The sequence below is a fragment of the Antennarius striatus genome, chromosome 24, assembly GCF_040054535.1.
Source record: "Antennarius striatus isolate MH-2024 chromosome 24, ASM4005453v1, whole genome shotgun sequence".
Taxonomy (NCBI): Eukaryota; Metazoa; Chordata; class Actinopteri; order Lophiiformes; family Antennariidae; genus Antennarius; species Antennarius striatus.
Window position 1 is genome coordinate 1,942,698 of NC_090799.1, and position 14,312 is coordinate 1,957,009.

Here is a 14,312-nt window from a genome sequence, read left to right on the forward strand (position 1 = left end):
ACGAGGTTGGCAGGGGTGCCTTCTCCTTTTGCCGCTGCACTCCCATCTCTGTGCTCATCCATTATTTATGGCGCGTCGGCACGCACAGTCCCAGAAATACACACCGAGCTTTTACTTTTTTCCTCCGACACAAATATTTCCGAGTTGCTGAAAATCCTGACTGCTGTCAGTCCGCGTGACCTCCGTGTCAGTTCGGAACCCCTGACCTCGCCCACCCCGAGCTAGCGCGGCGCTAACCCCGTGCCACTCTTTGTTGCAGGTCAGCAGGGGTCATGAGGGCGTCGGAGGCCCCGGTCGCTGTTCAGAGCAGCTGAAGCAGACATGGGCAAAGAAGTCTTGAATGGCACCGGTAGGCACGGCCTCATTGATTTCACCAGCCACATCCTGCGCCACAACCACCCCTGGCTACGTAACAAGTACGTCTCCTGTTTGCTTCTGCTTTTGACGAGAATAGGCAGGGAATAGGATGGATACTCCATGCTATGTCTAGTTTTTTAGGTTTTTATTGAATTCTCAGATCTTGAAAAGGAAAAAAATAATTTACAAATGAATCCAGCATCCCAGCTGCTTGGTTTTATGCGAGTATTATGAGCTGGATTTTGAGATACATCATCATTCAGCTGCCACTGAAACAGAAGATCATGTTTAAACTGCAGACAGATAGAGATGTTGTGTGTCAATATGAGAAAGATCTTTTCTGCTCTGTCATCTCTTCACTGATGATTCAGCTGAAACAACACATATGGAAACTTCTATAAAAGACTAATTATTATCTCATTATTACCTCTGATGTTATTGTATGATTACACCACTAACAGTTATCACCATCAGTGATTTGTCAATCAAATTTTTCTGTTAAAACCTTGAAAGTCATGGATTATTTCCAAAACATCCATGTCACCCTTTATGTATTCCTATGTTTTCAAAAATGTTCGGTTTACTGTTAATGAGGGGTGACAAAGTACAAAAATATTCATTCATGAAGCTTCGATCTTCAAAGCCAAAAATCATTTGATTCATTGATCAGTCGCCGTTTCATTGATTCATCATTTCAGCTGGAGCTGGGATGAAATATTTAAAATCGCATCGACTATCTCGGAGTGAAGATTAATTATGATGAAGGAACAATGAGCCACAATCTAAATATAAAACTCAGGGTTGATAAATGATAATAGCCTCACGAACAAATGAGTCACTTCACAGGAGCGTCTGCAGTGCTTCATCACTCTGGTCACACAGGCGCTCATTGACTTTGGTGTTGATCGAACACTCGGGCTGGTTGTGACTCTTATGTTTCTATATTTCACACAAGAATACAAGAGTAAGATTGTGCAATGACGAAAATCTAATATTTTATTTGGATACTCGTAAAAAATCAATTTTAATCATTTCCACTTCAAACAGATTACATGTGTTTCTTAAATCCAACAGAATGCTTTGGTACAAGTTTCATTCTTTACTGTTCAGTAGTTGATCATGTAAACAATTAATCATCATCAACACAGTTTGAAATTCACATCAGATTCTGGTGTAAATGACATAATTCTAGGGGCAGTATGCAAACTACAGTTTACACTCACAATATGACACAAACAGAACGACATGTTTCTGTTTTTATTGATTGAAGTTTGAAGGACACACCACCATGTGCTTGAACTCCACACTCAAACACATCTTCTGACCAAGATGACGTCATCAACATTTCCATGTGATGCTAAAGGTTGAACGGATCCAAAACAATTTTCATTTCGCAGTTCTCACCAAAGCAGTGGAGGAGACATCACACACTGATACGTCCGATTAAATTTGAAATAGTGATAAACAAGATGCCTAACAAATCATTATAGTCCCCAGACATCTATGAATTTACATTTTTACAACAGTTTCCTTGATTTGCTGTGAGTTGAGTGTCCACAACATAACATGACTCATTAAATATTGTAAGACAAATCTGAGGATATCAGTTTTCATTCCCATTCATAAGAGGCCAATTTGCTGCTCTCTAAATTCCTGGATGTTTGCCCATTGTAACGCTAAGGATCTAATGATGATCCATATTACTTATACAGTCAAAACATGAGGGATTCTTAAAAGGCTAGGGCTCGCAGTGCAATTACCTCAGCCACGAGAGGAGGGACGGGGAAATTCGAACGCATCAAAGTCTAGAGCCAAATTTACTTCAACACCAGACTGAGTGACTCGGCGAGGGGCAGAGCAGCTCTCCATCACGAACCCCCGCCTCTTGAAAATATCTGTCCAATATTGCAAATCTTCAACAACGAAACTCAAGAGACTTCACTCATCAAAATGTCAGCAACACACGATAAATATTCAAAGGCGTGCTCCGCACTCTGGAGTATTAAGCTGTTTTCCTTCGGAATGTAAAAATAATGTAAAGTAGCAGCCGGCATTGCTTTTGTCAAACCTCTGACAGGTCATTTAAATTCAACATCAGACTCCAGCCCCCCTAAATTTAAGCTAACCTCTTAGCCTCGTTCTGCATTGGGTTAGCGGTACATTTGCCTGACAGAGGCGCTCGGGACGGCGGCGAACCTCACTAGAAGTCAATTACTGTGACATAGAGGAATTGGAATGTCGCCTTTTTAAAGAGAGCGCCTCTCGCGCGCCGCCTCAGCTCTTTTGGGACGCAGATAAACAATCAAGTCTGAGCCCGGCCGCTTTTTTTTTTTTTTTGCTGCTTGGCGATCAGATAGGAAAATGGCTGTGATCAGAACACGCACATCCAGTGACGTACACAGAGAAGCAAAGATAAGAGCCGTCATGTGTCAGTCCGGTTCTGATGAGCAAAGTGAATCTGACGAACCCGTTTCTAATTAACCTATTAATCATCGGTCCCATGTACCAGATGTCGGCCCTCCCTGTGTCGCCTGTGCATGTATCTGTGTGTGTGTTTCGCTGCATGAGGCCTCCGCTGCATAATTAGGGCATGTCAGCAGGATGAACTCGCACCGCGATTTCAACACAGGGAGGTCACAGCGTTACACAAACGTCCACTGTCGCAGAGGAACCATTGCTCCGAGATTGCCGACAATCTGCGGCTTATTTATTTATTTATTGCTAAATTAAGATGACAAAAATCCCAAAAGTCTCCAATCCATGCTGGTTGCGATTCCAAGATGATTTCCTGGAGTGACATTTTTGGATCCACACAAAAATGCAAATGTTCTTCCTTGTTGATCAGATAATTCTCCACTGATATATAATTTAAATTATTAACACTCACAGTTAAAAGTTTATCACATTTTTAATATACTTTAATATTGTGTTTAAAAGAAAGATCACGTGAGTGTAATACAGATATATTCAACAAATTTCAAACTTCATTTTGGTGACACACCAAAAATAAAATCAGTGGAGGTTTGACTCCTTCCTCCTTCAAACACTTCAAAAGTGGAGACGTCAAACTTTTATGACTTTGTGTGGAGACTGAAATCTGAGGCCCTTGTGTCTCCCAGGAGACGGCTGTCCCCCCCCGCTGTGTCTTGTCCAGTCATGTCCATTGTGTGTAGCCGAACAGCTGCGGAGCTGTGAGGCAGAGCAGACAGAAATTAATGACTGATGACCACTGACCGCCCCTCCTCTCCTCCTGCCTGCCGCTTTATCATCCGCATTCTCTGACTTTGCTTTGACTCCAAATCAGATGTAAGTATTTGATAATGCTTTCTATTCAGACACCGGGTCATAAATTAAGTCACGTCTGATTTATATAATCTTTAAATGCCCGTTATGGAAACATTTGTCAGGCTCCTTCTCGCAAAATTAGATTTTTCACAAATATGGCGAATCACAAAAATCCACAAGAACAACTAAAACCAAGTGAAATCACCATCGGGATGAAGAGCAGGTGCCTCATTTAATGATCCAGAACAAGTAAGTTTTATTTATTCCTCTATATGTTAATAGCGTTTTAGTTTATGTCATGTTTACAAGCAATAAACTATTTTTACTTTTGTCTTTGTCAAACGAACTCATTTCAAACTGTTTCTCTTCCAGTCTGGAGAGAGAAGATGAGGACAATCCCCATCTCTGCTCCACGCAGACTCATTACTTTCTTTCTTGTTCTTACTAACATTATAAATGTGTTCCAACCATTTAAACCGTCATATTGTTGTGGCAAAAATCATCACGTTGCTTGTCGTAAAGTGAAAGGAAAAACTTTGAAGGGATTTTGTGCAATATAATATTTGAAAAAAAAAGAAAAAGATCTAATTATGGATTATACAGCACACCATTTGTCACTGTTAAATGCTATTCCTGGCTCATTAGAACTGTTTTGATTTTCTCCTAAGATTATTTGGTCACCTAATATTGGTCAGTTCAGACAGAGGACTGGATAGGAGAGAAAGTCTATATTTTGTTTCAGATTATCTGCAATTCAAGACTTTTAATTCTAAATTAAAATATAATAATGAAAACCTTGAACATGTGCAGCCTAAAGAGTGTTTTTTTTTTTTTGTTAATCATCCTGTTACAAGTCAAAGAAAATGCCCCTCATGGACATTTTCTTGTCTTTCAGGTTCTCTGTATTTGCCAGCCTCTCCCTGTAAGACTTTGCAATGAGAATGTCAGACACAGTTGACACTGAAACGATGAAGGTTTCTGAGGCCGCCGACAAGGTGTCATCTCCAAAAGACAACATCGCCATCAAGTCTGAGATCGCTGACCAGAGCCAGAGCGGCAAAGAAGACCACGGCGGCAACAACAAGAGAGACGCACAGGTAAATAACGTCGTGTGCTGCAGCTCAATGAGAACCTCTTCCTTCTCGTTGACGTCTAATGAGAAAGGTCGCAGGTGTCTGAAGCTGAGGACACGATTCTTCATCGGTTTTTCCCTCCGCACTCATCTCGATGAAAATTCAGTAACCGTCCACGTCAAACACCATCTGCCCCGGGGATCTCCTGTCACCTGCGGCATTCGGGATGAATTCCCCACCTGGCAAAACTATTCCTGACGTCCATAATCTGCCCTGACTGAAATAATAATAATGATGGTCGGGTTTGACTCTGCTTCGCAGAGGTCAGTCGGACGCGGCGACTCTTCTTTAAGTGGGAAAAGATTGCTTACGATCGTGTCGATTGGTGAAACTTGTGTTTTCTCCACGGGAGGCATTAAAGCTGTGGATCTACTGGGGATTCATGGCAGCTGCACTCACTTTCAAAAAAAACCTGCTAATTAATTAGGTCTCTATGTCTGTGCAATAGATGTGTTTTGGGACCGCAGAAAATTTACACTTGTTAATTTAGCTTTTATTATAAGAAAAACAAATCAACTGACTGGCTGGTGCTCAGAGGAATGGGTGAAAACGGTGCGGACTCTCGAGTGGGGTCAAGGAAATCCAGGAAAGGAAAAGGATTGTCTCTTTGGCTGCAGCCTAAAAATAGGATTCAGGCCAATCTGGCCTTGTGGTTTGGAGGCAGGCAGTGAGAGGGAGTCAGGCAGGCAGATAATCTGGAGCTCAAATCCTGGCTTATCGGCCAACTTCCTGTGTCCGTGTTACCCCCGAGGAACAGAATGACACCAGCGTGGGGGAGCGCCGCGGGAGAGAGAGGATGGGTGCACGGAGGGAAGAGGTAGGGAGGGGATTGGCTGAGAGGTTGTTAGAGGGATGAAGGTAAAAGAACATGAGACATGCTGCTTAAGGAGAAGGGGGGAGAAAAAAAAAGGAAAGAAGGCCAGAGGACGGGTGAAGATGGAACTGGGAAATTACTTTTCCTCTTTAAAAGAAATCCGTTTTAGACGATAAAGTAAATCTGCTTACGATAACTCATCACCGGCCACATTTGAGTTTTGCTCAGCAGCTGTAATTTGAAATGATTTAAACAGAGGCCTCTGATTTTGAAGCTGCATGTGTCCACAACCGATAAGTTACTGATAAAAGACAAAATAATCTTCCTGTCGACACAACTGGTAGCCAGTTTTTTGCTTTGTGTTTTTTAAACTGCTGATTTATGGCTCAGCTTAAATTGCAGCACCACAATTTCCTGGTTTTTCTTATTAAGATAGATTTCAGTAAATAGTTTGACAGTTTAGCAGATATTTTGAATATAAATCCTACTTTCATGGCTATAACCTCATAACCTGGAAGCGACTAACAGCAATCTGCAAATATACCTTCATATGCCTAAAACAATCACTTATAATTGTATTAAATCTTGTTTATTGTATAGAAAAGGTGAAAAATTATGTCAGGAGTTTTAAATTTACTTTATGCTAGTAAGGTTATTACCAGCTGTAACAGCTTAGGAATGGATTGTCGATGTCGAACGTTTATTTAAAATCATCGACGAAAGAAGGAAGTAAAGACACCTTTCTGTCATTTACACCTGTGGTCACTGTTAATTATAATTTTCTAGTATTTTTCTTCAACCTTCAGGAACTAAACTAGGGAGGCTGAATCTTTTCCTCACTTCTCCTCCCCCTGGTTCCACATCTGACCTTAAACTGACTTTGCATGTATCCGCGTGTCCACTAATGTTTTTTGTGACCTCTCCAAACGCATGAATATGAATGGATCCAGCTCTCTTTTCCTTCCACTCCTTCTCCCTCAAACTCAGCCCTGGCATAATTATTTCGTAGTCTCGGGATACGGCGAGATATGCTGACAGCGCTGAACCCTCTGACCTTTCTGCTCATAATTTTTCGGCGGCGGCGGAGGTCGAGATAATTCTGTCGTTTCTGTTTTAAGGTGTCGGATAAAAGCTTTAAATTTCCAATGTGTGTGGGGGGGGTGTAAGAGGTGGGAAAACAGGATAAGGAGCAAGGGAGGGAGACATAAAAGCATTCCGAAGCAGGAATAGAAGAGGTGGGGTAGACCGGTGACTTTGCCACCATCTGCCTGCAGCTCTCCGTCTCCATCCTCTGCGGCAGGACAGGTTTCTGGTGGCCGCCCGACTTCTGCTGACTGCGCCCTTTTCCCTCTCCCCCAAACCCCGTTCCTTTATCTCCTGCCGGCATTGTTCATTCCCCACCGGCCCCCTCGCCACTCAATTAGCCGGTGAAGCAGTGCGCTCACAGCCTCAGCTCTCCCCACCCCAATCCCTCCCCCACCCACATCCACAGTGGCCGACATAGAAAGGGCGTGGATGTGTGAGCAGCAATCCATTCCAGCTGTGTTTTTTTTTGCAGGTGTAATTTGGCTCTCAATGAGAGAAGAGATGTTGTCCTTTTGATTTTTAGAGGACAGGTGGGAAGGACGGAGTGTGTGTCTGTGTGTGTGTGCACGTGTGTGTGTGGACGCATGTCGGGATTAGGAAGCAGAGGACTGGGCTCTGTTACAATTTCCAGTGAAATGGCTCTCGCCAGGTCTCTCTTCTCTCCCCCTCCCTCCCTTCCACGGCCTTTACGCGTGCTACTGAGAGACCTTCTGTTGATACGAACACACACACACACACCCATCGCCACCAGTGCGTGAAGCTCAGAGGCACCCAGCTGTCTCACACACTGTTGGGCATCCCGTCTCTCTGCGTTATGCATTCACCTCCAGCGCCTGGGTCTGATTCACATGACAGCCAAATGGAGCCGGGAGCAACACACAAAACTGACCCCGGATGCTCGCAGCCAAATGTCTGGCTTTTGTTATCTTGTGTGTGTGCATGTTAGGAAAAAAAAACACAGGATGGGGGGGGGGAGGTTTCCAGTGGAGCTGCTTGGTATTACACACTCAGTAAAATTAAATTCATGCCTGTGGTAAATGTTGTTCAACTTACGATTCCACGCCACACAAGGCCTTTTTTTTTGTTGTTGTCTTTTTCGCGATCAATACTGCTCGAATCTCACATTTTTCAGCTTCAGCAACAGATGTAAAAACACAAGCAGAGCACAGAAGGGTATTTGTGTTTTTTGTCTGCGTCGTCTTTGTATGAATCGTTCTGCTGTTCTTGCAGAGTTGCACTCAAGCAAAAAAAAAAAAAATGTAGGCCAGTCATATTTAATTCAAAGTTCTCCACTTTTTTTTTAAAGTAACAATCCTCTCCCTCCACCACCAAACATCTGCGGTTTGTTTGATTTCTTTTCCTTGTGCACTTCTTCCCTGTACCCCCTCCCCTACCTATGGACAGCCTGTGAAGTACTCTAAGGTACGGTACGCTCGACCTGCATGCTGTGCAAGGATGCTCCGACATGTCTCATGTGCACTTGGATTGCCTTTGTTTGCTTGGATGAAGTTGGAAGTTATACCTGTGTTTCCTGTCAAGCAACTTGTCATTGTAATGTAAACATCACCCCACCGCCCCCCCCCAACTTGTAAAAGATACGTGAATGCATCATAAAAATGGAAGACGATGGAGGTCATGGTTTGGCTTGTGCCTGATGAACAAATGGTTTGAACCGGACATTTCCTGAGAGTTTGCTGCATTGCCGTCATTGCTCACTGAAGATAAACACGAAAAAATGCTTCGATGCATATATATTCTTTTTATTATGATTTTTTGATTGTTCTGATCAAATTATCTGGGAGGTTATGCACCCGCTGCTCCACAACCATTCTGGCAGCTCAGTCGCCGGGAAGAAAATTGAAACCGTTCGAATTGCTTGCAACAAAATCGATCGTGCTCACTGGCTGTTTCTGTTTTCTTGGCTTGTCACTGTGATGCGTGATGATATCGATGCAGCTGTATGTGTGTGTGTGTGTGTGTGTGTGTGTGTGAGCATAGTTTTAACTGTGCCCACCTACTGCACCCTCCTCCCTAGTCCAACCCCAGGCTAAAGCTGGTGCGGAGCCTGGCGGTGTGTGAAGAGTCCTTTCCTTGCCCTATTTCCGAGCCTTCAGCAGCACCTCAGGTAACATTCCCTGAATTACCAGAGTGTATTAATATTACAGATGGTTTCACTTTTACTATGAACCGTGGTCAATAACGCCAGGAATAGCATCGGTTGGTTTATGGGCTGAGTGAACGCTCATTTGCATCAAGTAAACACACAAAACGGCTCCTCATAATTTGCTTGTGGTTCTGTGGAGATGGTGCACACACAGGCGGGTGGAACTGGCTTGTAATTAAGAACTGATGCTGTCTGTTGCTGTTATGTTCTAGTATTCTACCCTTTATGGATATAAATAATGGGGTATGGTTGATGTCCTTATGAACACTGGACCCCTCATGTTGCACCTATAGTAATTTGTTTCTTCAGTTTGTGTGTATTGTATTTTTAAAATTTCAGGCAACTTCTCAAGTGAATTATTTCACCTTCAGGTTCTTTCCAGTAGGAGCGTCATCCCTGTCCTTGAACACGGATTCTCAGGATTTGTTTAAAGATGTGTGAAAATGAATTCATACAATTTTCTTTCCCGGAATAAAAATTCTATACCAAATATAATTAAATTCTAGTCTTAACTACAGAGAATTCACATCATTATCACCCAAATGTCAGATGCACGTTTGCTTCCTGTGTTAGTCACACACTGGGCTGTGATTGGCTCCATACTATTGATGATGTCATGGATCCTTTCTGGGGGTTTTTAGGCTGAAAACATGCACGTATTAAAGCTGAAAGACGTAGATGTTTGTACTCGGTTAACCTTTTAATTTCTCAACTCTTACTGTTAATGTTTTTGAGAAAGGTACTTTTATATTTCTTTATTAATCCACTTCACTCATGTCATCTCATCAAACCCAGCACTTAAATACACCTTCATGCGTGGCGTTGAAACGCTGACCAGGGATCAGTTCTTCGCTCCGTCTCGTTATAATTGAGCAGGTAACTCTGATGTCAGAGCGGGGGCCTTCATCTGACAGTGATGATTTAACAGCTGGCCGTGGCCACCCGCTTAAAAACATCACATCATCAAAACCAAGAGCGAGGAGCTCCAACCGGCTGCCGGCTCGCTAAATCCACTCCCCTTGTTACAACGCATCTCCAGGCTAACCCCCCCCCCACCCCCTCCGATCAAACTTTCTCCATTACATGCCACTCTGCACAACACCTAGCATGCTGTCACACACACATGCACATGCATAAACACACACACACACACACACAGGTGTGGTTGCTGCAGGCGTTTGAGCCAGTCAGCACCGAACTCCATAACCAGAGGGCGGTGTTATTCCCACAACAGTCTCGCATCGTCTGCACTCACACAGCGTCCTGTATTACCGCCATCAATCATGTCGAGGAAATTACAATTTCCACACGTCAGCTACAGAGAGCTGTGGAGCGCTCTAATTGAATACTCTTGATATTTCCCCCGCTACTGTTATTGGGGCTCGGAGTCGAGACTCCTTCTGCGGCAAACTAACCTAGAGGGGAGAAGGTAAAGCAATAAAGGAAGAAGAGGAAGAATCACGAGTGGAGTACATTCAGCTGTAAGATCACTGATTCCCATTCAAACCTCCTGATTATCAAATCCAAACATGTCCCAATTGTTTGCCGTTCTACTTTATTGTCCCTAATATCAAATTAGAAGCAGGAACAAAGATCCGTATGGATCTGGAGCCGTCTGAGCCGTCACCGCGCCCTGAAAAAACTCCCATCTGCCCCTAAACGCCGCACGCCTGCCTGTCAATTCCAATCAATGGCCGATAGTCGCGGGACTCTGAATACACGCTGTACTTTTTTTTTTTTTTTTTTTGTTTCAGACTGACAGCACGTTCATTACTATTCAGAAGACCATCATTTTCACGCCGTTTTTTTCCTTTATCTCGAGGTAAATGGATGTCAGGAAACAAATGAGGCAGCTCGCAACAGCTGCACATCAACCAAACGGCTTCCATGTGACGCCGAGGGTGGCATTAAGCGGCAAACATCGCCGCTTCTTGCCAAGAAAAGAAAAAAAAAAAAAAAAAAGAAGAAGAAGAAGAATCCTCTAGCTTTGACGCACACACAATCTCGTTGTCACTTGCACAACCCGAAACGGATTTTTTTTTTTTTTTAATTCTTGCTTTCTCCCAGTCTCGCTCAGGCAATTAGTCAGTCACGTTTTTCTCATTAGCATATTACATTTTCACATATATTCCGAGCGCATTGAAACGCCGGCGTACGCAGCGTCTCATTATCTTGCTCTGCAGCTGTTACAGGCATCGCACTCTTGACCTTTTCTTTTTTTTTTTGGTTATGAGCTGCTCTCCCTCCACGAGGTCACCCCTTCTCTCCCTCTATCATTCATTCATTTCTCCCTCACACACACACACACACTCACACACTCTCTGATGTTGGCTTCCCGGAGTTGTTTAATCCACTTAAACTGGCACTAGTAACCCCTCTCCCCTATTCATCTCCTTTCAGCCTTTTGTATAAGTGTCTGAAAAGTAAATCAGATACAGCTCTGAGTGGGGTGTGTGTGGGTGTGTGTGTGTGTGTATTTTAGGAGAGGAAGAGCATGCCTGAGGAAAATCAAGGCCATATTTTATAGATCTCGCAAAAACATAGACATCAGCCCTCTTGGATTGCATCATGATTGTTGTTTTTATCATTTTATTCCGTGATGGAGGGAGATGGCATTTCCCACCTCCTCCTGTCGAATTTTGAGGAGTGAAATGTGCTGCGTCGTTCAATTTCAGGCGGCCGCATTCAGGTGTTTTTTAATACAAACAAACTAATGTGGCAGATTAATTGCCGTTGTGATTTGGAATTTTTTGAATGCAGACGCGTTATCGGTGGCAGGGAAAGCGCTTCAGCGATAAAGGAGGGAGTTTATTAAGTGTCTTTCTGTGTCCTCTTTTACCAGCGCTATTCTCTAATTACCCGAGAACCTGACGCGAATTAAGTGCATCCTGTTTTATGCCTCTTTTTCCAAATTAATGTCACCTCATCGATCAGGTCAAACCTGGGTCACATTTAGGATTTGAAAATCTCGAGTCCTCTTTAAAATGCTGATATTTCTCCAAAATCATTCCTTGTGAGGCCACAACACAACCCAGAATATAATGAAGACTGAAACAGGATGTGTTTCACACACGTCTCTCTTGAGTCTGTAAGTTTTCCCTTGTTGTGTTGTTTTAGGATGGATTCCTTCTCCAGCCTTTTGAAAAAGAAGATCGAGCCACGCAGGACCAAGCAGAGAAAGAGGACGGCGACGATAAGTCGGACAAACCGGAGAAAACACCCCGAAAAATGCTGTCGAGAGGTGAGAAAACAAAACGGAAATAAAACATATTTTTTTCTGCTTCTCTCATTTTATTTTATTTTGAACCTTTTTTTTGTGTCCACACACACACACACACACACACTTTACGACTCAGTTTGAGTAGATTTTTTAAACTTACAGTCAAGTCCTGGCCAGGCGGATTTGCCGTCACAGTCGCAGGAAGTGAAATACTTGCGCTAACACCTCAGCTTTCTATACACCCTTGAACACCTGAGGCCTCATTTATAAACATTGCTTACCAAAAATAAGGCGCTCAGATTTACAAAGCTGCAGTTCCTATATTGAAAAACTTGGCGTGAGAAAATGTGCACGTGTGAAATTCATTGATATTCATGCATTTTATATTTATATCATCATCATTCCTGGTCGCGGTTGAGACGTGGAAGGCTAGGGTTTGAAATGAAGCCAAACGCTTAATGATACTTATCACACAATCTATGCCACTCATGCAAATTGCATCCTTCTAATAATTATATCCTTTACCGTGTCACCAGGAATATCCAGTCCTGAGCTGCACCCCCCCCACCACCACCACCACCACCGCCACCTTCAATGGCGCCTTGCCCTCCAGCTTGTCCAAAAGCACTTCTCCTTTTTAAATGATTTCTCATTATGGGCCGATAATTGGCGTGATTCAGTTAATTGCGACAAGCTCAAGGTGTTAAGCAATTACACAGATTCCCACCGGCGTGTAAAGGTGTCTGCTTCCCTCTGCGACGCAACACCACTGATGAAGCAGCCTTCAATTATAGAAACCAGACACCCACCGGGGGGGGGGTACCCGCGTCTCCCACCCGCGGCTCCCGCGCTTTTTATTTGTGGACGTAATGTTTTATTCGCCGTCAGGCTTGTTATCCCACAACTTCAGCTGGAAGATGCATTATTTCTCACTTCAGGTGTCTGATAACTTTTTGATTTCTTTCCCCACAAATAACTGAACTACTACCCAGATATTTGGCGTATCAATATTCACGATACACGTTTCGCCTGTTATTTATCTCACGTTTGGAGAGCAGTGCAGTTTAAGCAGCTGAATTTTAAACTTTGTCCCATCTCCCATCTGTTAGATTCCAGTCAAGACTACACCGATTCAACTGGAATTGATCTCCATGAGTTCCTAGTCAACACTTTGAAGGGCAACCCCAGGTAATGCATCCCATTCACACTCAAATAAGTTCACACTTGACGACTAGCCTGCTAGTGAGAGCTGATATATCCGTTTGTCGTCTGCCTTGATACCAGGGATCGAGTCATGCTGCTGAAGTTGGAACAGGACATCTTGGACTTTATCAGCAACAATGAGTAATGCAGACATTATTATTATTATTATTCTGCAGATTTTTATAGTTGTAGTTTTTGATCACAATCAAAAACCACGGCACCTGGTGTCAGTGAATGTGAACAGATTTCACCCGGAGAAGTAGAACTGCGTCGGGTTTTGATGTAAGCGAAAAACCTGCTGGCTTCACGATCCGAATGTCCTTTCACGAGCAGAACAGGAAGTGATAATGACTTAATCGTATTGATCTGGAATTAATGAGGGCTTAAATTTCTTAAAAAGAGCAGATATGTCAATATAAGATGAAAAAACAGTGGTCCTCTACCAAATGAAAGAGGCGGAGCTTAACTCGCCCCCTCATGTTGAGGCTCGTCTGTTTTCCCTGCTGATCACATTATTTAAAGAAAAAACAAAACTTGACCATAAACCAGGTCTGTTCATCTCTCTTTCTCTCCAGAAGCCAAAAGAGGAAGTTCCCGCCCATGACGCCCTACCACAGGATGCTGCTGCATCGAGTGGCGGCCTACTTTGGCATGGACCACAATGTGGACCCCAGCGGGAAATCAGTGGTGATCAACAAAACCACCAACACTAGAATGTGAGAAGAGTTTCCTGACTGTATTGGGGGTGATGTCATGGATTTCCAACCATAAGATGTGGAATAAATTCCTACCTGGCTTCTTTATCTTGTCCACATCTGCCTGAAAATTAAGCCGCCACTAAAACTATTGTGAATTCTTCCCACCGACAGACCCGATCAGAAATTCTCAGAGCACATCAAGGATGACAGGGCGGACGATTTTCAGAAACGCTACATTCTCAAACGAGACAACTCCAGCTTTGATCGAGACGACAGCACGGTAGGTGGTTTTTGTGTGTGTGTGTGTGTGTGTGTGTTGTTTTTTTTGTGTGTGTGGTTTTTTTTTTCCCTC

General features: G+C 43.3%; 1 protein-coding gene across 7 annotated transcripts in view; it reads left to right on the forward strand.

Annotated features, from left to right (window-relative positions):
* Positions 1–14,312, forward strand: part of r3hdm1 (R3H domain containing 1) — a 38,600-nt gene that overhangs the window by 7,715 nt on the left and 16,573 nt on the right. For 6 of the 7 annotated variants that reach the window (XR_011034638.1, XM_068309218.1, XM_068309220.1 and 3 more), the window contains exons 2-8: positions 260–416; positions 4,538–4,739; positions 11,957–12,080; positions 13,169–13,247; positions 13,344–13,403; positions 13,838–13,978; positions 14,132–14,240. Coding sequence is in view for 6 of the 7 variants with exons in the window: in XM_068309218.1 (XP_068165319.1) it covers positions 4,578–4,739; positions 11,957–12,080; positions 13,169–13,247; positions 13,344–13,403; positions 13,838–13,978; positions 14,132–14,240 (675 nt within the window). In the remaining variant the exon portion in view is untranslated. Of the gene's footprint in view, positions 1–259; positions 417–4,537; positions 4,740–8,637; positions 8,801–11,956; positions 12,081–13,168; positions 13,248–13,343; positions 13,404–13,837; positions 13,979–14,131; positions 14,241–14,312 lie in introns of those variants that run through there. The other variant, XM_068309222.1, reaches the window with a different exon arrangement.